This window comes from Culex pipiens, chromosome 2 (genome assembly GCF_016801865.2).
Source record: "Culex pipiens pallens isolate TS chromosome 2, TS_CPP_V2, whole genome shotgun sequence".
Taxonomy (NCBI): Eukaryota; Metazoa; Arthropoda; class Insecta; order Diptera; family Culicidae; genus Culex; species Culex pipiens.
In genome coordinates this window covers 208,586,762-208,610,171 of record NC_068938.1, presented here as the reverse complement: position 1 = coordinate 208,610,171, position 23,410 = coordinate 208,586,762, and the positions used below count along the sequence as shown (strand labels likewise).

Below are 23,410 nucleotides of genomic sequence, written 5' to 3'. Positions count from 1 at the left end.
ATTTTTTAATCCGGCTGAAACTTTCTTGGTGCCTTCGGTGTGCCCAAAGAAGCCATTTTGCATCTTTAGTTTGTCCATATAATTTTCCATACAAATTTGACAATTTTTTTGTGCATGCAAAAATGATATATGAAAATTCAAAAATGTGTATCTTTTGAAGACATCTTTTGATCGATTTGGTGTCTTCGGCAAAGTTGTAGGTATAAGAACTATACTGAAAAAAAAATGAAACACGGTAAATTTTTTGTGGTGATTTTATATCACTTTTTGTCACTAAAACTTGATTTGTAAAAAACACTATCTTAATTTTTTTTACTTGTTTTAGGAGACATCAAATGCCAAATTTTCGGAAATTTCCAGAGTGTTCAAAAAATTTTGACAGTGACGAAAACAATATTTTCATTTGTTTTAAATCAAGACTTACATTTCAATAGGACGTACTATTGAATGTTTTGCTCCTTTGAAATGTTAGTTTTGGGAAAAAAAATTTAAATATTATTTTCGGAAAGATCGGACAATTTCACGAATGTTTCATATTTTAACATTGAAAATCGGACCATTAGTTGCTGAGATATCGACATTAGAAAATGGAGGGTTGTTTGGTGAGACTTAGAAAACATCAATTTTCCTGTTTGACAGTATCTCAGCAAATACGGGTTGTTACCTAAGTTACCTGAAAATGGCTTTAACTTGAAAACGGTGCACTTTATCAAAATTTCACTTAAGTACTTTTTGATTGCAAATTCGATTTTACATCGAAAAATGAAGTTGAAAATTTTTGCGACCAACATTTCGTTTAAAAAAAAATAAGTTGATTCAAAAATTCATAACTCGGTCAAAGATTTTTTGCACAACCTGTAAATTTCTGAAAAGTTGGCATTTTATGTCCCCTAAAACATAAAAATAGTGTTTTTTTTTTGCAAATCAAGTTTTTGTGACAAAAATTGTAATTTGAAATCACCAAAAAAAATATTATTGTATTATTTTTTTTCAGTGTAGTCCTTATCCATACCTACAACTTTGCTGAAGACACAAAATCGATCAAAAAAATCCTTCAAAAGATACAGTTTTTTGAATTTTCATAAATCATTTTGGTATGGACAGCTGTCAAATTTAAATTTGATTTGGGAATGTGATTTTTTAAAGATTATTTTTGTTGTATTTCGTGAGAGCTAAATTTATTTGATTCTTGCTTGTTCGAGTGTCAGAAGTAGAATGGTGAATGAATGCTTGAATGATTGATGGTTGCTTCGATTGCTTGAATGGGTTGCTTCGTTAGTCCAGGGTGTGCAACAATTTTTTTAATATTAATAAAATTAAAAATTTAGAAATTGTTTATTTATTTTCAAGGCAATCTACTATTCAAATTTTAATGAAATGGAGTCGCAGAACTCAAATTTGAAAATGAAAAAAAAAAATTCTTGATTCGATTACCCGAAGTCAAACCTTCGGATAATCGAGTGGATCTTGTTAAAATAAAGTCATTATGATTTGATTCTCAACAAGAATTTCTTTCAGTTCTATTGATATCCAAACGCAATTTTCTTCAATCATGTTTTCTTATTTTTCGAAATAACTGCTACTTTGTAACACACAACATTTTCCGCTTCATTAGTTTTAAAAAAATGAGAAATTTTCCGCGCCTTTCCTTACTCATCGTCTCATTCTGTCTGAGCCTGGAGAACCCTTCGTTTGTCACGCTTCAGAGTTCAGTACCGTTCACTTGCTTACTGTTTATCGCCATCAAACGAAATGGAACTTTCACGCCTAATTGTTATTTTTTATTTTGTTTCGTTCCTTCATGTGAAATATGCTCATTTTTCTTATTTCATTCTTCGCAATCATTTCGCTTATCGTCTAATTATTTAGTTATATTTCTGTTAGTCGCTGAATAAAATAAATCTCTGTCTCTGCTAAAAAGAATTACGCGTACAAAAAGACGCATCCAATGAGGGGAAGCAAAATAAACGCTTAACGATAAAACAAACTAAAGTTGAGAAAAGTCAATCGTTTCGCACTCACGCTCAGCTTTTATAATTCAACTTTTAACTTTTCTATGACACCATTGTTCTGATATCTGTACCAGGAGAAGGGGCTTACAAAGCTATACAATTTGTTAAAAAAAAATTAAACAAAACTTATCAACTAAGAGTACCTAACACACAAGCAGCACAATTTTCGACTCGCGCGCGCCTTCATTAGCATAAAGTAAGGGGGATGTTCACTTTTTGGAGTTTTTTCTTCTTTTTTTACTATTTCTCATCACACGCACACATTGACTACCGATAAAACATGTTATTGCACTTATCAACTAGGTAAAAACACACTTTACGGCTGCTTCTTCTAACATCGAATTGCTTCAAGTCGAAAATTGTCTTGTTTCATTTTTAAGCATTAGCATTAGCATTAGTTATCTGTACATCAAGCATCAAAACGGAAAGCGGAAGTTCTCGTATCTATTTCGCCGTTCGACCTTAATCCTAGAAGCTAAAATATGTACACAGTTTGCGAGAGAGAAAAAAAAAGACTCTTCCTAAACTAGCTTAAACGTACAGAATTTTACACGAGCGAGAGGAAAGTGGGTTGTTACATCAAGCGCGCGAGCGACTAAACTTAGCTAAATTACACATTTCTGTACAAGTGCGTGCGTTGGAAGCCTTACGTCTTTTCCCGCTTCTTAAAGTTCCGTTTCGAGGCGCACCGCTGGATAATGTCCGAGACGTGCGTCTTGTGGTCGAAGATCTTCATGATTTGCGTGCGCGCCTCGTTGATGCCGTCCGTGATGATCTTGCTGCGCTGCATGTTGCCCTGGGAAAAATAAGAAAAGAAAGAACACATTTTTAGCACGGAAATTCGGGATCAGGCATTTGAAATGCAAATATTAAATTCCAAAACATTAAATTAAAATTCCAAAATTTTAAAATTCTGATATCCTTAAATACTAATATTCAACAATCTTGAAACTCTACACACAAGTTTTTAAATTCAAAAGTTCTGATAGGGGCAGGGGGGCAGAATGGGCCACCCTTGGTTTTGGGCTTTAGAATGGGTTTAGACCAATTGTAAGGCAAGGGTCTTATAAAGGACGTCAAATAACATCACCATACCGAAAACGACGTTTGAATTCATTGTATTTTTCGAATTATGAGCAAAAATGTAAATTTATTGACAAAACCACGCAAATGTTGTTTATTTCGAGGTTCTTAAATAAGCTTTCTGAAAAGTTGGATTGTTTGAAAAAGTTTGCTCAATACTTATAACGTTACTAGATGTTACTGCCAAGGTATACAAACAACAACGGAACCTTAAAATCATTGAGAGGTTTGGTGGTGGAAGTGTTAAATTAAAATCCACTTGGGGGCAGAATGGACCACCCTTCTCCTGCCTTATAAAAACAATCAAAAGTTATGAAATTTGGATTAAATAGATTATTTCACTCCTGGTAGCTTCACAAATCACCTTTAATGCAACAATAGTTGATTTTTCAGTTGTTTTGAAGCTTATTTTTAAAAATAGTGTATTATTTCAACATATTAACACTATTTTCAAAAAATGTTTGTCTTGGTAAGTGACTATTTTTATTAAAGTGGTCTAACTTCATGGAAACTATGTAAGAAAGGTACCTCAAGTCATTTCTTATCTCCCTTTCTTAGCAGAGTGTAGTTAAAATGCGACTGTTCAGTTTGAATGTTCAGTCCAGAATGTATTTCGTTTCCCAAATAGTTAAAAGGTAACTTCGATTGTCTTCAATCTTCAAATATTCCAGGCTTCTTCGATTCGGTATTTCTTCACTCCTCCTCGAACTCGAAGAATCCTAGTCCCAACGCAGCTCTCAGCTTCTCCAGCTTCACACGGGTTAATGGTTTCGTCAGCGCATCAGCCACCATCGAATCCGTGGGACAGTACCGTACACAAATCGTTCCATTGGCATTCAGGTCTCGAACGTAGTTGTATCTGGTGTCGATGTGTTTGGTTCGTCTGTTCTCACCTTCCTTGTGTAGTATGCTGATACAGCTTTGATTATCTTCGTTAATGAGAACTGGAAGCTTGACCTCCTCTCCAACATCAGCCATCAGCTTCAGCAACCACTGCAGTTCCTTGCACGCCTCCGCAAGTGCCACGTATTCCGCTTCCGTTGATGACAGCGTAACACACTGCTGCTTTCGTGACGTCCAGCTGATAGTTCCAGTCCCCAACTGGAAGATGAAGCCTGAGTTGGATTTCCTGTCCGACTTGTCGCCAGCCCAGTCAGCATCTGCAAAGCCGATCAGATTTCCATCTCCACCAAGCTTCAATTTCATCTCCGTGGTTGTGATCAGGTACCGCAGAGTTCTTTTGGCCTCAGTCCAGTCAGCTTCTGTTGGGTTGCTTACTTTACGACCGAGTATGGAAGTCGTGATCGCGATGTCCGGCCTGGTACATACTGCAACATAGAGCAAAGCTCCTACGAGACTATGGTACTTCTCGTTGTTCTTCATCGGTTTCTCCTCCTTTTGCGACATGTTCGGGTACCCAGGATCCATCGGAATTGTAGACGGTTTTGCATTCTGTTGACCAAAACGTTCAGCGATCTTTTTGATGTAGCAGGACTGGTTCAACATAAATGTTCCATCCTTGTTGCGTTCGACTTGTAGTCCCAGGTAGTGCTTCACGTCACCGAGACAGGTCACTTTGAAATTCTCCGATAGATGCTTCCGAACACGCTCGTACTCATCCTCTCCTTTGGTGACGACCAGCATATCATCGACGTAGAGCAGGATAAACGACCGATCTCCACCATCGTCTCGCACAAACAGGTATGCATCGGCTACGGCCGACTTGTAACCGAGTGTCTGCAACACCTCGGTAATTTTCTTGTTCCAGATCCTACCTGCCTGTTTCAGTCCATACAGGCTCCTCCTCAAGCGGCACACATCCTCAGGATTCCCGTTCTCGTAGCCCTTCGGTTGACGCATGTATATGATCTCGTCCAGTTCTCCGTATAGGTATGCCGTCTTGATGTCGATCTGCTTAACGTCCATCTTCCTACGTGCAGCCACAGTCAGGAGAGTTCGAAGCGTCGTCTGCTTTGCCACGGGAGCGAATACCTCGTCGTAGTCAGTTCCAAACTTCTGACTGAATCCTTGCGCCACAAGTCTTGCCTTGTAGCGTGCCACGTTGCCATGTTCGTCGAACTTCTTCTTGAAGATCCATTTGCATCCAATCGGTTTGCGGTCCGGAGGCCTGGCCACAATTTCCCAAGTACGGTTTTCTTGAATCGAAGCAAACTCCTCCTCCATTGCACGAATCCACAGATCTCGATCAGAGCGTCGAAGCACCTCCTCGTATGTGGTTGGGTCATCCAGTTCCGCAACGTTGTTGGAAGGCTGAGGGAAAACAACACGGCCAGAATTCGTATTGTAACACTCAAAATCTTGGTACTTGCCTGGGACATGGCGCTCCCGACCGCTGCGCCTCGACTCTTGCTGCTCAACAGCTGGTCTGTTTAGTTGCGGTGGGAGCGCAACTTCGATGTGGTCCACCAAGGCTTCAACAGGTGCCGCCAGTGGAGCGTTCTCATCTAGAACTTCCACAACGTCACGCACGAACTCCATCCGTGCAACTGGTTCGTCTGTGACTTCGTTTGGTCCAAACTGCAGTTCCATGAACTCAACCGGTTTTTTCACGAGTTCGCAGATCCCGTTCGATCTCGCTGCGCCCTCGCCGACAACGATGACATCTCGGCTGATCAAGAAATCGTTCGTCTCTCGATCGTACACTCGATACCCCTTTGTGTCCTCACAGTATCCGACGAAAATTCCCTTGCGTGATTTTGGATCGAACTTGTGGCGTCTCACCTTAGGGATGTGGACCATGACACTTGAGCCAAATACCTTCAAATGCTTCAGATTCGGCTTTCTTCCAGACCATGCTTCTTCCGGAACAATCTTTCCAAGTGCTCGTGTAGGACATCGATTCATCAGATAAGCTGCAGTCGAGATTGCCTCCGCCCAGAACTCCTTGCCCAGCTTGGCCTCGTTTAACATGCACCGAGCCTTCTCAACCGCCGAACGGTTGAACCGCTCCGACGCTCCGTTCTGCTCCGGAGTGTATGGGCACGTAGTTTGATGCCGAATCCCAAACTGCTCCAGCACCTTACGGAAGTCTGCGTTTACGTACTCCCTTCCGTTGTCCGTACGCAAAATACGCAACTTCTTACCCGTTTGCCGCTCAGACAATGCCTTGAATTTCTTGAACGCATCTAACGCCTGGCTTTTCCTTTCCAGGAAGTAGACCTTGACCCTCCGGCTAGCGTCATCCAAGAACGTCATGAAGTAACGGCTTCCTCCAAGCGAAGACACTTCCATCGGTCCACACAAGTCAGAATGAACCAGCTCCAGTAGTTCGGTGGCCCTTGAACTGCTACACGAAAAAGGTTGTCGAGTTTGTTTGCCTTCCAGACACGGGACACAATCTGGCAGCTCGCCGTCCTGGAACTCGATTCCGTCAGCCATTTTCTTCAGTTTCCGCAGGCTTCCCACGTTCAAATGGCCAAGTCGTTTGTGCCACAGCTCTATCTTGCTCACCAGCAACGATTTCTCCGGTCTGTCCAACCGGTACAGCCCACCGTCTTCGACTCCAGTGACCACCAGCTCACCGTCCGTCGACCAGACTTCGCACTTGTCCGCCGTGAACACCATTTTGTTCCCTCTTTTACAAATTGCGCTTACCGACAACAGATTTGTTGCAAGTTCCGGGATCTTCAGAACTTCGTCAACATTGACCTCACCTTCGCTTGTATTCAGTAGAACCGACCCTTTCGCTACGGTCATCATACTGCTGCTGTTCGCTGTTCCAACTCCATGGTTCATCGGCACCTCATTCGAAAAATTTTGGTCCGACCGCGCCATATGACTAGTTGCACCCGAGTCAAAGTACCACTCCTTCGTCATCACGTCACCCATGGCAAAAATACAGCACAGCCCTTTCTGCTTCCGTCCTTTCTGGTTCACGTTCTCTGGACACTTGTTAGCGAAGTGTCCCACCTTGTTGCACTTAAAGCAAGCTTTTGGTCCTTTCGATTTCCTGGCATCGTCCTTGGCCCGGAAATTCCTCGACGAGCTGTAGAAAGCTCCGTCCTCGTTCGAGCATCTCGGACCCCGCTCGACCTTCACGTCCTGAAGGATTTTCGCCTTGACAGCATCCGCCGACATCGCCTTCCCGGACGCCTCGAGTCCCATGATCATTGGCTCGTAATGCTCCGGCAGCCCCATCAGCAGGATACCCGCCAGCCAAGAATCGTCAACCTTGAATCCGATCGCCGCCAAACGTTGACTCGCCGACATCACTTCATCGACGTAGGCCTCGACGCTGGTACAGTTGACCAGTCTCACGGATGTGAACTGTCGCAGCAGACCGATTCTTCGGGTTGAACCATTATCTTGAAAAACGTTCTCAAGATTCTCCCATGCCTTCGCGGCGGTGCCCGCATCCACCACATGACTGTAGTTGTAGGTCTCAAGACTGAGGCAGATTGCTGACAACGCACGCAAAGACATATCTTCATCTACAGCTTGACCTTCCCGCGGCTTGACCGCGGACCAGGTTCCCTCACGAATCAGCGACATCTTCATCGCGAACGACCAGGTAGTGTAGTTCTCACGGCCTCGCAACTTCTCAATTGCAGGAAGCGAGATTGAACCACCGTAGTTTCGTCCGCCTCTGCCGGCTTGATTTCCAGCAACACCGTTCTGGTCTTCAAGTTCCCGGTTCGGAGTTCTTCTCAAAGACATCTCTTGAACTTCGTTAAACTTCTTGAAACTTCTTCAATCTCTGGGTTAGGGCAGGCCCATAACCTCTTAGCAGAGTGTAGTTAAAATGCGACTGTTCAGTTTGAATGTTCAGTCCAGAATGTATTTCGTTTCCCAAATAGTTAAAAGGTAACTTCGATTGTCTTCAATCTTCAAATATTCCAGGCTTCTTCGATTCGGTATTTCTTCACCCTTCAACGTTGTATTAGACGAAATGGCTTTTTTTCTAAGGTGGCCCATTCTGCCCCGCACCCTGGAAAAGTAGTCGACAAAACTTTTTTTTTAAGGTGGCTCCAAAATAGTTTTAAGCTAAAAAAATTCATCAACATTGAAGAGAACATCCCAAAGCATAAGCCTACTACACTGGTTTTTGGCGCATTTTACTTAGGCGGGCCATTTTGCCCCCCCTGCCCCTACCTAAAATTTTAAAAATTTTAAATTATGAAACTGTAAAATTTCCAAATCTGAAAACCTCAAATTTGTAGAACTGTAAAATTCAAAGATCTTAAATTAATGAAACTCAAAGATCCTAAACTTTTATTTTAGTTCATAAAGTTTTAAAAATTTGAAATTAAATAATTCTAAATTCTAAAAGATTTCATTTCAAAATTCTAAAATATTAAATATTAAAAAAAATACAATTTCAATATTCTAGAATTTTTAAATTCCTTATACTCTAAAATCCTAACAATCTAAAAATTCTAATAATCTAAAGAACTGAAATTTTAAAATTCTAAGATTCTTTAATCTAAGATCCCAAAAAACCTAAAATTTTCAAATTATGGAATTGTTATTACTCTAAAATTCCTTAAGTTAAAAATTCAGAATTTTTAAACTCAAACATATTAAAACTCTAAAATTTCTTTTAAAAAAAAACCTTTGAGAATCCGGAAAACGCAAAGTTGAAAAATTCTAAAGATTAAAAAAAATCCTAATTCTAAAAGAAAGTCATTTTGAAATTCTAAAATTTCCAAGTTCAAAGATAGTAAAATAGTAAAATTAATAAAATCTGAAATTCACAAATTCTAAAAAAAATTATGCAAATCAAAAATTTTAAATTTTGACATTCTTATTTTTTACATTTTAAAATACTTTATTCTAAAATCTAAAATAAAAAAATAAAACACAACAAAAATCTTAAATTCTAGAAAATCTAATGTTATTAAAAATTACTGAAATTCTTAAAATCAAAAATTCTTTTGTTTTGAAACCCTATTTTTTTAAATCCAAAGATTAAAAAAAGCCAAGATTCCCAATCATTTTACAATTCTAAAAAAAAATTATTCCAAAAAGAAAAAAAAATATTTTAAAATTCTAAAACAAAAATTAGAATTCAGATATTGTAATTTTTTTATTATTTGATTTCTAAATTCTAAAACTTTTAGTTAAGAAATCAAATCAATAAAAGAATTAAAAAATCAAAATTTTAAGAAATATCAGATTTAAAAAAAATCGAATTATAATTTTTTTTAGAATATTAAAGAGATTGGACTTTAAAATTTTAGCTTATTTCTTAATTATTGGATTTTTGTATTAATTATTTGATTACAGTATTATAAATCTCTACATTTCTAGAGTTTTTTTTCTTAAAAGGACCTATAAACTATTGTCTTTCATATGTGTATAGGACCCATTCAAAAAAAAACTCTAGATTTCTACATTTCGACGCCAACATTTCAAAAAGCATCATGTACAAACCATGCGTTTTGAGAAAAACGCATTTGAATGTTGAGCATCCATTTTCAATTCCCATTTTAATTTAAAAGCAAAATAAGATGTTCGAATGATAACAAACGATGGAAAACGTTGCTTTTAATTATACTTGATCATCCAAATTCAATAAAACATTAGTTCCGTAATTTTATTTGAGAAAAGCAAACATAACTTCTTTTGAAATCACCAACGTCTATATCACCCTGCTGTCATTGAGGGGAGCGGTTTGTTACGATTCGTTTTTCTTCGCCGAATGTACATGGCGCTTTGTTCATGTTGCTTTTTTTCCGTCACGAGGTTCATGTAGTCTTTTGTTTGACAGGTTGACAGGGCTATATAAACAGGGACTGCTGATGGCAGAGATTTTGTTTATGTTACTTTATTTAAAATCATGATTAAACAGACTTTACTGAAGTAACTTTTGCTCATTTTTGGTGGAGAGGTAGCTTATTAGTAGTACTTTTAGAATATGCAATAACCCAGAAAGTGTCAAAATGTACATGATGCCTTTTGAAATGTTACCGTCGATTTTAAAATTCAAATATTGTAAAAATGGTAAAATCTTTAACTCTAAGTTGAGAATATTCAATAAAAGAGCAATAATGTGAATCTCCAATCTTACTTTTTTTTAATTTAAGATTTTTAAATTTCATGATCATAGAATTTAAGAATTTTACAATTCAAATTATAAGAATTTTACAATTGTACTGTTTTTTTTAAATAGGTCCTATAAAAATGGAGCCTAACATTTCAAAAGGGCACATAACTTTTATAAACAATAGTGTATCCCTTTCACTCAAATGACAGTTTGCAAAAAGTGTGAAAGGGACACACTCTTGTTTAAAAAAGTTATGTGCCCTAAAGAAATGGCAAGCACGAAATATAAAACACAATACCTAGTTTATAAGACTTTTAAAAAAAATCAAGAATTATTAAATTTATGAATTTTAAAATTTTAGAATTAGGAATCTACAATTTCTTAATTTTAAATTAGGAATTTTTAATTGTAAAAAAGAGAATAAAAAAGGAGAAAAAAAAATTTTATTTGTTTTTTTTATTTAGAGTTACAAATTTTAACAGTTTAACAATATTTAAATTTTAAAATTTCGAGTTTTTGAATTTTGAAATATTAGAATTTTAGAATTCAGAAATCACTTTTTGAAGATATTACAAGATCAAAATTTTACAGATTTTTGAATTTTATCTTTGGGGTTTAAAAATTTTGGAATTTAGAATTCACAAATGTTAGATTTTGAATTTAAAAAAAAAGATTGAAATTTTAGATATTTTTTTACTGGAATTTTAAAAATAAAAAAATAAAGTTCGAGTGTTTTTAAAATTCTAATTTTAATAATTTTGAATTCTGAATTCTAGAATTCTAGAAGAACAAAAAAAAAATATTTGGAAATTCGAGAAAAAAACTTGATATTGCTATTTTTCAAGATATGATTTCTATATCCTGAAAATCTGAAATTTATAAATTTTAAAACTGTTAATATTAAAAATAATATGTTTTTAAAATGTTTAAATCTATAACTCTAAATTTAGAAAATTCTAAATTTTTAAACATTTCTTTTTTATGTTCAAGTTCTTTAATTTGAAATTCGAAAATCTAAATTCTAAAATTCTAAAATGCAATAATTAAAAACCTGTAAAATTCTTAAAATTTTAAACTGTAAATTTTTTAAATTTTATAATTGAAAAAATTAAAAATCCTCAAATTTTCCAACTCTTAAATTTTAGAATTCTAGATCTAGAAATTCAAAGCTTTATTTAGAAATTCACAAATTCTAAAATTCTGGAATTCAAAAACCTCAAAAGTTCTACAATATAGTATAATTGTAAACTTCTTAATCCAGTTTTTTAGGGGTTTCGTACATAAATTTTAGAATTGCAGATTTTTATAATTTTAGAATTTCAGTATGTATTGTGAAAAATGTTAAAATTTTAAAATGTTTAAATTCAAAGATTCTAGAATTTCAAAATTATAAAAAATTAAAAATCTACAATTTTAAAATCCTAAAACGTTTCAATTGCAAAACTGTAAAATTCTGAAAGTATAAATTCCGATATTCCGAAAAAAATAAATGTATGTAATGTAATTTAAAAAAATCTGGAAATCTAAATTTTTTAAATTATGGAATTTTATATTTTTAAATTTGTAATTCCAACCTAAAATTAAGGCTGTTTTACGGCCCAAAACCTAGACCTGTTTGTTCTAAAACGTGGAGACAGAAAATGTGATGTCACCGCTTACCTTCAACAGCTCATTGATCCGCTCAATTTCCGGCGACTGCTTCGGGGCCGCCTCCGTGCTCTTCAGCATCTGGTCCAGCTTGTCGTAGGCTTGAGATTCCAGCTCGCACTACAAAATAACAACATAACGCAAGTTAGTCTCGAAAAACTTCAAGCACTCCGACCGACCGGTCAGCACACTCACCAAATCCTCAATCTGCGCGCTCAGATGGTAAACCTTCCAGCCGTTGACCTTCTGCAGCACGTGCGACTGGTTCGCAATGTCCACGATCGTGGGCCGACGCTCCTCGCGCTGCTTCACGTCCGTGTACCGCTGGAAGTGGTTGTTGGCCGCCTTCCAGCTTTGCTTGTACGACTGCAAAATTAGAATCTTATTAGTTACTCCAATTCAATTGTAAGAATCTTCTAAATCACCTCCAGCAAGCTGGCGTTGCGCGCCTTGCGCGCTGCAAGCGAATCTTTTGGCGCCGCTGTCGCGCCATCCTTTTTACTGCCTCCAGCAGCTGCGTTGGCAGAAGACGACGTCGCCGTCGTCGTTGACGACGTCACCGCCGCGGACGCCGCTTCCACCTTCAAACTGCTCGCGTCCAAAGAGTTGTTCGCGGAAATGTTATTGCTGCTAGCGTTGTTGCTGTTGTTTGTTTGCTTGTTGTGTTTTGGGGCTGGCGTCGTAGACGCCGTAGGCGGTGGAGGGGCCAATAATGGGACCGGTCCAAAGTTGACCTCCCCTGGTAAGCTGCTCGCGCTGGTGTCCATCCGGACGTCCAGCTCGGTGCTGTTGTTGCTGGCTGCGCCTGCGGCGTAAAATTGTAAGCTGTTCGCACCCGCCTTCAACCCTTCGGCGACGTTCTGCTTGCGTGGCTTTTTCCGCGGCGATTGTTCGTAGCTGCTGCCGTTGGCCGCGGCGGCGGTCGCGTTCTGCTGGCTCTGCATCGCAGCTTGGATGGACTCCAGCGTGATGGGTTGATGCTGGGAGGGAGGTGGCGCCTGGTTTGTGTGGAAGATTTCCTCGTGCAGCGGTTTGAAGGGAAGGTCGGCGTTGGCGTTGCGGTTAGCGTACGCCATTGCTTTGATTTCTTCCTGCTCTTGCTGGTCGAGGCCGGGGCTGGACGTTGCGGAGACGGTGGTGGAACCGTCGGTGGAGACCGGGCGTGAGGGTGGGGACATTTCGCGCTCGTTTCGTTCCCGCTCGCGTTCGCGTTCCTTCTCGCGGAACCGTTCCTTGCCCATGGCGATCAGGGTTTGGGTCAGATCTTTGCCCGCCTTGATGGGCGAGCCTTCGAGGGCGCGTTTGCGGAGGATGCTGGACTGTGGGGACTCTAGCTTGGTACCGCTTCCGGCACCGGCCGGGTTGACCGGGATGAGCATGTGCGGCGCAGGTTGCAGAGATTGAGCGCTCGTTGCGACGGAATTTCCGCCGCTGGTCATGATGATGGGTTGGGCTTGGCCGCCGTCTACGAGAAGTTGCGGCTGGAAGCGCACCGGGACCGATTGGAACGTCTGGCTGGTGCTGACCGAAGATGGTGGTTGAATTGTTCCGGTTAGATTGCGGCCGGCGACGATGGCGAAACTTCCCGCACTGCCCGTCGAAGCTAGTGAAGATCCGCTGGTCGTGATGACGTTTGAAGTGACGAGTGTTGAGCCGACGCTGCTGTTGAGTGCACTGGATGAAATCGAAAATACTGGCCCGCTGAGGCTGCTCGTCGTGGTGATGGCCGTGGACGTTAGCGTTGAGACGCCTTGGCTCAAGCCGAGCGTTCCCGTGGAAGTGACCACCGGTGGAAGTGGTTGGGAAGATGACGAAGCCGGCGAGGGGGTCACACGTTCGTAGTAGAACGTGGACGTCGGCAGGAACGGTCCGCCACTTCCGGAAACCACGTTCAACGTGTTCGATTTCCCCGTACTAGCAACGGTCGTAACGATGGCATTCTGTTGCTGTGGTCGCGTTTGAATGTAGAGCGAAGTCCCCGATCCAGACACCGAGTACGGCGTCGAAGAACTGCTGCTGACCGTTTCCATGAGGTGCGGCGTCACCTTGGCGATGGGCAGAATCGAAGGCATCGACGCGGAGGTCGATAAACTCGGTCCACCACCCAGTCCAGGACCGCTCGTTGTAGTACGTACAATTCCCGTTATGGTACTCCCTCCACCGGACACGATGCTGATCGAGTTCTGGCCGCCGGCCAGAGTCGCCACCGACACCGGAATCCCCCCCGCATTCCGTCCTCCAGTAATAGCCAACGGGATCGGAATCACGGTGGTCGTCCCCGATCCTCCACTGCCAGAGTTCGAAACGGACAAACTCTGCGGACCGCCAATCACCTGGCCCTGGCTGACGGTGACAATCTGCGAAGCAGATCCCACCGAACCGGCGTTCACGTTGACGATCTGCGTGATTTGCCCCTGCGATTGCCCCCCACCCTGATTCGACATCAGATTCCCCATCGACGCTGAACTAACGACGATTTGCTGGCCGGACGCGGTTTGCAGCGTAGTCGTCCCCCCGGACTCCAAACTGGTCGGCGTAGAGCTGTTCGAAACCGGCGTCAACTTGCTGACCTGGGCGATCGTCAAACTCGGCTGAATGCTGCTCGGGATGCGGTTATTGCTCACGATCAACGGCTGAATGTTCAGCAGATTCGTCGGCAACCGTCCCCCGGTTATAACCTGGCCACCCTGCGGGTTCTGCACCTGGATTATGCGCGCCGGGATGGTGTTGGAAATGTTCGCCGTGGAGACGGTCCCAGTCCGGCTCTGAGCCCCACCCGCTCCTCCGGATGCGATTGTCGTGAGTACGGTCGGCGCAAGCACCGGGACCGGTGGCGTCCTTATGCTAATACTCCCCGCGGGCACCCTCACCCCAATGTTGGCCGTTGGCAAGCGTTGAATCGGCCGCACTCCCGAAGCTCGCTGCGGCGACAGCGTAGTCGTGGCCAGTGTCACCCGCTGGGGATTGATCGTTCCGCTGGGGTAGGACTGCGGCGTGCCGCTGTTGTTGGTGTACACCAACGTCGACGTTATCTGCCGCTGCGGGGCAAGCCCCGCCGGTGATAGCGTAGCCACAAACGCTTGCGACGGGTTGCTGGCTCCGCTAAGCGACACCACACTCTGCGGACTCGCCTGCGACACGACGTTCGCCGTAATTGTCGCATTCTGATTGCTTACGCCCCCTCCAGCCGGAATCGTCTGCGCGACGACGCGTGCCCTCGGTGCCGAGGTGATGTTCGCGGCCCGAATCAGCTGGGACGGCACCTGGACCTGCACGTTGGGCATCCACGTCGGAGCGCCGCCCTGCTGTGAAATGATGGTCGCCGACGAGGGCGACGAAGTGCGCGACGGTGGAACCGACTGCCGCACATAGGTGTTCAAATTCGCCACACTAATCGGCGGCGTCGGAATCCGAATCGGTGCCGTTATGGTCGCCCGCGGACCCTGAATCCCCGCGGCCACCGTCGTCTGAACCCGCGCCGGAACGTGGTACGTCGTGGGCGTCTGCGGCCGCGACACCGTAATCGATGCCTGGCTCACGGTCCGCGCCGGGAGTGCCGTTATTTGGGCCCGATTCGCCGTCGTATCTGGAATCAACGCACACAAATTACATTCACTTTCGCACTCGTTATGTAAAAAACAACTCACCTGGCTTCAGGTTGATCGTCTGTCTGTAGTACGTCTGGGGGGTTGCGTTGCTCGGGATGACCACACGCATCTGGTTGCCGGCCGAGTTGCCGATTCTGGGGGTAAAACACGAAACGAAAATCAATTAACAAACTTGCTCTGCCAGGAAGGTCTTCGACTCCCCGCGATATAAAATGCTAAAATTATTGCGTGTGTTTTTTTTCTTCCATTCGCTTATCATTCTCATATTCCATTCCAGTAAAGTCGAACCAGCAAAATTGGCCGCCTCTTCTTTTTCTTCTTTGTATTTTCGTTTTGCACCTCAAACCCTCTCCCTCACCACCCATTTTTGGCTGGCTGGCTGGCGCAGTAAAAGTAACAACAACAACACAACTTTACCACACTCTCGGGGCAGCGCTAGTGTTTGTGTGTGATTGCAATTGTGTGTGTGCAGCAGTACTATTTTGATGTGATTACAGGGGTTTGCACAAATACTCGCGTAAAGAAGTAAAACAGACACCTAGGGTTACCAGTAGGATGATCAAGATTAAACAACTCTGGAGATTTGTTTTTAAAAGGTCCAATAAAGAAAATTTAGAGTTTTTTTTATTTAAAAGGACCTATAAACTATTTTCTTCCATATGCTTATAGGACCTACTTAAAAAAAAACTCTAGATTTTTTTTATGTTTGGCACTTTTGAATACCACAGACTAAAGGCAGTTAAAAAAAAACTCATAAACCAAAAACTTAGCTTTTTGTTAATGGTTCTTAAAAATATCATGAACTTTACATTGTCTATTTTTTCGTGTTTTTGGAAGACTTTATAAACACTAAAGGAAGATTAAAGTCAACCGGAAATGGACCAGCTTGAAAATATTTTTTTTTTTTTAATGATCGGTTGCTTTTTCTTTTGTTTCCAAATTATTTCCTTTCCAACAAGACATACTCCCAAAATCAGCTTGTGTCTTTACATGGTTGATGCACAGCGCATCGACATATTCTACAAAGTTGTTTCCGGGATCAAAGCCATTAATCTGATCATTTGGAGTAAGTTTCACGATTTTTTCCCAAACAAGTTGACAACAAGTGAAACTCTGTCATAGCAAATTGTTCAAAATCGCAATTCGCAATTTACAGTGTAAGAACGGGCCTTGACCGATCTTATGCACTAGGTTCCTGACGAACACGCACTGCCCTTACACCTACATCTCACCCTTGCTCTGAGTCAGTACGAGCAACACGCTAGAACACGCTTTGAGTGTTCGTGCCAGGCATGCACACCTTCTTTTCCGGTGACGCATTTTAACTCGGCCGGGGGTGGTACATTACGTAGGGTTTGATATAAGTATAAGCGCCTAACCATTTAAAGTGTGCCTATCAACTTTCATTAAAGCAAACACTTTTTTTATTTTTAGTTTGAATTCAAAAACTAGTTGTTATTTTACTGAGTATTGTTTTCTCCTGAAATCTTTTCTATTGTTGAGTCGTGTTTATCTGTTGCTATTTCTTTTGTCGCGGTGATTTGTTACAATATTTTGGTCCTAAGCATTTTATAAAAGTTTTTCAAAAGTACAATACTCGGGTAAGTTATCAAAAAGCCGTAAGAGCCATTGATGAACAAAGTCCTTTTTGCATCGGTATTCGACCTACTTACGAAAAACCAATATCAAAAATGCTTCAGATTGTTCGTCTTACGGCTTTTTGAAAACTCACCCCCCTATTAAAGTAATATTTGTGTTAATCCTTTAACCATTCCATGAATTGAGTAAGGGCTCAAACCTCACTTGTTTGAAAAAAGGGTGAAGATTGAAAACAATAGACAGTAAAAGAGAATATATTTTATAAAAAATCAAGAATCAATAGTAAGAGAATAATGATTGTATTTTAAAGAATAAAAATGAGAAGCTGGATGTAGTAGATGTAAAATTAGACAATAGTTAATAAATAGAGATAATTTAAAGGACAGATAAATAATTATTCAAATAAATAAATTCGCAATAAAATCCAAAAAGAATAGGCAAAAGATAAATAGACTTGATATTACTAGTACATTAAGGAAAATTATATTTTTAAGGAAACAAAAAAACAAAGCTTGTTACAGCAGTATCATTTGGTAAAAAAGAGTGGGAAAGCTTTGAGAGATAAGAGAATCAATAGTTAGTAAAATCAAAATCAAATGATAGATATTAGATAGAATAATCAATGAAGAAGTGAGAACGAGTAGAGCAAAAAAAAAAATGAAGATAGGTGGTAGCTGAGAATTAAGAGAAGAGAAACCCCATTGTGCGATGTTTCAGGTACATCCACAGCAGTTGACTCAACATACTGCGAATCAAAACAATTCCGTCTACAATCACAAACTACTTCCCTTTCCCACATTGTCGCGCCCCTTTTGTTTCAGCCGTCTCGGCTCTGACCCGTGGTGGTCAAAGGTTTACGATCCGTTTCCACAGGCCACCAGCTAGGTCATCATGAAAACCAAGCCAACGTGGAGGTAAGAAGGTAGGACACTAAATGACAGAAGTGTCTAAGAAAATCAGTTTCAAAAAACTGCAGCTGGTGGATGAAATTTGCAATTTTACCGTTTTAAAAAATTTTTTACAAAGCCTTTTTCCACATTTGGCCCTCAAGCTTATGTGAGCTTCAAAATTTGGCCCGCCATTCAAAAACTTTGAGCATCCCTGATGTATTGCATTTTAAACCAATTCTATAAAAAAAACTTAAATTTACTATGAAAATATTCATTTCTTTTAAATTATTTCCTCACATAAAATGCAACTTATTCTTCATTATTTTAATAAATTTTACAAATATTTAAAAATAAAAAAGCTATAACTTTTTTGCGTTTTTTTTATTGCAGTGTTGAATAATCTTCTTTTAAAATCTTTTTGGAATTTTGTGGAATATAGTCATTTTGCTGGAAATGTACAATCATTTATATGCATTTCGTAAAATATCTCAATAAACAATATCTTGAAAGATAGTTCTTTATCTGACATGCCAATGTTTTTTTTAAATAGTTTCCAATAGCTCCCAAAATGCTTATTGAAAATCATGTGAAGTATTTGAATAAAAAAATTAAAACTTAAATGCACCGAGTAACAATTTCTTAAGGGGTTGCATACATGTGAGTTTTTTGAAAATCGGCCTTCGTCATGCACACAGGATCGGTTTAACGAGTCTTCACCAAAAATTTAGAGCCGATTTGGTCAAGGCAGTGTATAGATATCGTGGCACCCGTTTTTTGAAACTGCTAACTTCAAATAGCTATATCTCGGGAATGAAATAACCAAATGTCATCAAATTTGTTTTGGTAATAGATGGAAATGTTTTTGTTTATGCCCTGAACACAGATTTTAAATAAAACTAATTGGGTGCTCACACAAACCTCTAACTTTTTTGTCAATTTTCATGTATGTTACCCCTTAAATGAATATTAAAAATTTCGCGGCTTTTCACGGTATTTAGCTAATTTCACGGCCGGTCCATGGTGCATTGGTTGTTTTGAAAAATGATTCTAGAATTGACTATTTCAAAAATATTGTATAACGTTTATTTTTGTATTTCTGGAGCTTTTTTTTTTAAAAGGTCCAATAAACTAAATTTTCTGTTTTTGCTTTTTGGGTGTTTTTTAATACCCCTGACTCAAGGCGGTTTCAAAAACACCCAAAGAGCAAAAACTGAAAAATTTGTTTATTGGACATTTTCAAAAAATCCAGATTTGATTAAATAAGACACTTTTAGACCTTTTGCAAATTTGAGATTACAGAAAACATTAAAAATAAAAACATTAGAAATAAAATTGATATTAAAAGTTGGGCCTGACTTTTTTTTTTAAATTTAAGCAGCTTTAATTTGATTGCTCATATTTGTTTCAAGGAAAAGACAGTTTTTTAGACCCCATACTTCATGCTTCCCCTCGAGTTGAGCCTGCGCGGTCGTTTTTGTCAATTTTGTAGGTCAGTGTAAGCTTTTGCAAAAAAAATTTATCTGAAACGCAATAAACACATTTTCCTGGCCACCCTACCCACAATCTACGCAAGTATTTGTGCAAGCGAACCTGCTCGGAAACCGCGCGCGCTCTCCGAAACCCACATCCACAAGCGCACTTTCCTTTTACACCGTGTACGGACACGATCCGTTCCTGTGGTCGTGCACAAATTTGGTGTCCCTCAGCCTCAGCCAGCCAGCACAAAAAAATAATAAGGCGAAAAACTCCTCTTTCTCTCCACCTCCTCCTCCTTACCTGTACGTCGTTGGCATGTTTGTTTTCTCCGTTGGCCGCACCAGCACCTTGCTGGCCGAGGCCAGATCGATCGGGTAGGCCGTGGCCGCCGATGCTAGCGTTCCGCCAGAACTGGACACGGCCACTCCGCCAGCCGAGTTCGGACTTGCCGTGCCCGAACCTGGCGGCCCCGAGGACGACGTTGGTCCCGACTGTTGTTGTTGCATCTTCGTCTCTATGGAACCTGCTACACACCCACTTCCGGTGTGCTCAATCCCCCGGGGAAGTCCGACAGTTTCAGAAAAGTTTGATTTTTATTTAGTTTTCGTTATTGACTTCGCTGGCTTTATTTTGGCTAGTTTTGGTTCCGAAAAATTGTGCAGCCACGACGCCACGGCCAGGAGGACACACATACGCGAATACACACACACACACGGACAGAAACGGCCACCAGGCGTAGAGTCTCTTGTCTTTCTCGAAGGGGGCACTTCTTCAGCAACAAATTTTGATTACGGCGACGAATCTTTTTCGAATCGTTCTGCTGGCCTTTTCTGCGGCCAATCGAATCACCAATCCCCGCTTTAACTGTGGAGACCGCAAGCCTTCCGGATGCGTGACCTCTGGCAGCTGGAATCGGTCCTCCTCGGCAACGGCGTGACAGAAGCAGTACCACAGTAGGCCATGGCCAACCTCGAAAAATCCAACTCGCGCTGTCAAAACTTGCTCGAATGCTGTAAAATCCGTAACCTTCAAACCGGATGTGGCCACTTTCCGCGCGGGACCCTTCCCAAATCAGGAAAATTCTTGTGCGCCCAAGCCGCGCTCCAATACCCGAAAAAATAAAATCACTTTTCACTCCCGAATTTCACTGAAAACAACCTCAACTTCACCGAAATCCACCTCCCACAGTGATGCGGGACACTCGCGGACCACCTTTTGGCCGGAAATGGCACTGGCCGACGGCTGCGTTTTTCTCGGCGGAAAAGCGGACCACGAAATCACACACTCCGACACACTGGCGTAAGCTTTTTCTTCAACTCTCGCTCTGCTGCTGCTGATGGCTCCTCGTCCGTCCGTCGACTTTTTCGCTGTCGTCGCTTGTCTTCTTCATGCCGTTTTTGTTTCCTTTCCTCCTTCGCGCTCTCTCTCTCTCTCTTCTATCTTTTTTGACGTTGTGTGCGTGTTGGTTTTTTGACAGTTGGTTTTGCGGGGAAAAGTATTGTGATTGTGAATTTTTTAAAATATATTTCTGGAGTTTTTTTTTAACTACCTTGAGTCAGGGGTATTGAAAAATATCCAAAAAGCAAAAACGGAAAATTTGGTTTATTGGACCTTTTAAAAAACAAAAATCTTATCTTTTGTAAAAAAAATCCCAAAATAATCTAATGAATTCCAGCCCTCTGTCACTGCCGCCATGTTTATGAAACCAAAATATTCGATGACGAACATCAAGAAAACAAAGAAGAAAACGAAGGTGTCTACTGTCAGATTTTGAAAAATAAACAAAGTGCACAGACGTTTCTTAAAAAATGTACTTTTTCTCATGTAACACTTGCTGCATGTCCAGGACTCTTTAAAGAATGTTCCAACCGAGTCGATTCCAAGAAATTTTCGATCCCAAGTCCCAGATTTTCCCGGTTGATTCAGATTTTTCCTCTAAATTGGTTAAAACTACTCCTGCTTCTCCGGTTGCTCATCCCGCCATCCGATTCAAGAGCTCCTTCGACTCCGGCCTCATACACACACATTATATGCCCGGAAATTTGCCCAAGATAAAAAGGCCACTCGCGTGAATTTTATAATAAATTTACACCAAATATTATTTTTGGTTAACCTCTTTCGCGTTCGCCATTTCCCTATTTTGATGTAAACAATCAGAAAACACCAATACTAATTCAACCAAAGCTTTGTTGATGGTGGGCTCTTCACACATACTTATGCACATTCTCTATCCGATGCTTTGTTTATGGTGGGCTCTTCACACATACTAATGCGTGGGCTCTTCGAGGTTTTGGTGACTGTCAAACGTTCTAGACATTTACAGTGGTGCCAGGGGGCTGATGAATTCACAATACGGTCACAGACAAACAGACGGGACACTCGAGTTCGGAACCATCGTCCTTCAATAACCGAGCCATAACGGTTATTTCAAATGCAATTTAGCTTCGGCATTCACTCACCCGACGCTGATGGCGCTGCTGTCGTGACAGCTCGCCCGTCTTTCCTCAGTGTGTGTAATGCGAGGTGTAATGTGTTTTTGTTGTTGTAAAGATGAGCGTGAGCACGTGGCAGCAAATGAAAACAAAAAAAATATGATAGAATTCAGGAATTGGGTCCTAAAATGAAGCTTAGATTGCTGATATTATTGTTTACAGCGATAAAGCTTATTTTTATGAGTACAATGACCCCTTGTACGACCACAAAGAGTTTAAAATGGATTTTTAAATCAATTTTGAAAAATTAGCCACGCGGTCCTTCTTGACAGAAAAGTTCCTACTTGACAGCTCGTTCCAAGGGGACCATAGTTGATCCAACGAAAAAATGTTGTCTTGTCATTATATTTTTTTGCATTAAAATGAAAAAAAAGTGATCAGAAATTGTTTTTGATCGTATTTTTTTTTTTTTTTTTGAATTAAATATACTTTATTGAATCTTTCTTATAATAATTACATTTGGTTTACATAATAAGTGGTCAGCTGTGGCTCTTCAGCTTTAGTTTGCTTTTCGTGACTTAAACACTGTTCATATTCATAACTTTAAAAGTATATGATTTATCATTTTTGTAACACTAGGTACAATGAAGGAAAAAAAAAAAATTAAGAAAACATAACCTAACCTAAAACTAACTTAATCTTACCATAAACTAAACCAATCCTTGAATCAAGGGGTATTCAGATATAGCACATTTTTCCCTGAATTTCAAACATTTTTCTTGAATCTTCTGATCCAACATTTTTACTTCTGCTAATTCATGAACCTCACTTGATCTAGTCCAGCCAGGAACATTCAAAACCATTTTGAGTACCTTGTTTTGGACACGCTGGAGCTTCAATTTATGAGTTCTAGCGCAACACTCCCAAACAGGTACTGCATACTCAATAACGGGGTAAATTATTTGTTTGTAAACTGCTAGCTTATTTTTCAAAGATAACTTTGATTTTCTGTTAATTAAAGGATACAAACACCTGATGAGAATGCTGCACTTGTTCAATATTTTATCTACATGCTGTCGAAACAATAGTTTCGAGTCAAGTATGAGACCTAAATATACAACTTCCTTTGACCAGGGTATTGAAACATCATTCATTTTAATCAAAACATAATCCTTTGGGACAAATCGGGCCGATTTGGAAAGTGGAAAAATGATGGTTTGAGTTTTGGCTGCATTTATGCGAATTTTCCAGTCACCAAAGTATTCGGAAAGAACGTCAAGACCCTTCTGAAGACGGCCGACTAAATATCTGGTTATTTTACCCTTATAAATAACGGCAGTGTCATCAGCAAAAAGTGACAACACACCATTACCAGGAAGAGTAGGCAAATCAGATGTAAAAATATTGTACAGAAGTGGGCCAAGAATACTTCCTTGGGGAACCCCAGCATCAATGTTGAATAATCCAGAAGCAATCCCATTCAGAAAAACCCTGAACGATCTCTCCGAAAGATAGTGCTGGATAATTTTGATAAGATACATTGGAAAACCGTATAAATACAGTTTATGTATCAAACCATCATGCCAAACATTGTCAAAAGCCTTCTCAACATCCAACAAAGCCATAGCAGTTGATTTAGACTCAAGCTTGTTCTGCT

At 40.6% G+C, this 23,410-nt stretch overlaps 1 protein-coding gene across 1 annotated transcript; it reads right to left on the bottom strand.

Moving 5' to 3' along the window:
* Positions 1-1,814: 1,814 nt before the first annotated feature.
* Positions 1,815-20,711, bottom strand: LOC120423743 (mucin-19). The gene is made up of 6 exons (XM_039587655.2): positions 19,622-20,711; positions 15,396-15,490; positions 12,174-15,334; positions 11,944-12,114; positions 11,761-11,868; positions 1,815-2,808 (listed from the first exon to the last, which is right to left on the bottom strand). The coding sequence occupies exons 1-6, from the start codon at positions 19,825-19,827 to the stop codon at positions 2,659-2,661; spliced, it is 3,891 nt and encodes a 1,296-aa protein (XP_039443589.1). The 5' UTR covers positions 19,828-20,711; the 3' UTR covers positions 1,815-2,658.
* Between the last annotated feature and the right edge of the window lie 2,699 nt (positions 20,712-23,410).

Bases quoted from the DNA above. Each gene is read 5' to 3' on its own strand.
- LOC120423743 (XM_039587655.2), bottom strand. From the start codon at position 19,827: ATGCAACAACAACAGTCGGGACCAACGTCGTCCTCGGGGCCGCCAGGT. The intron at 15,335-15,395 runs GTGAGTTGTTTT...CGTTGATTCCAG, and splicing joins GACGATCAACCTGAAGCCAG to ATACGACGGCGAATCGGGCC. The intron at 2,809-11,760 runs GTAAGCGGTGAC...TATTTTTCCCAG, and splicing joins GGATCAATGAGCTGTTGAAG to GGCAACATGCAGCGCAGCAA.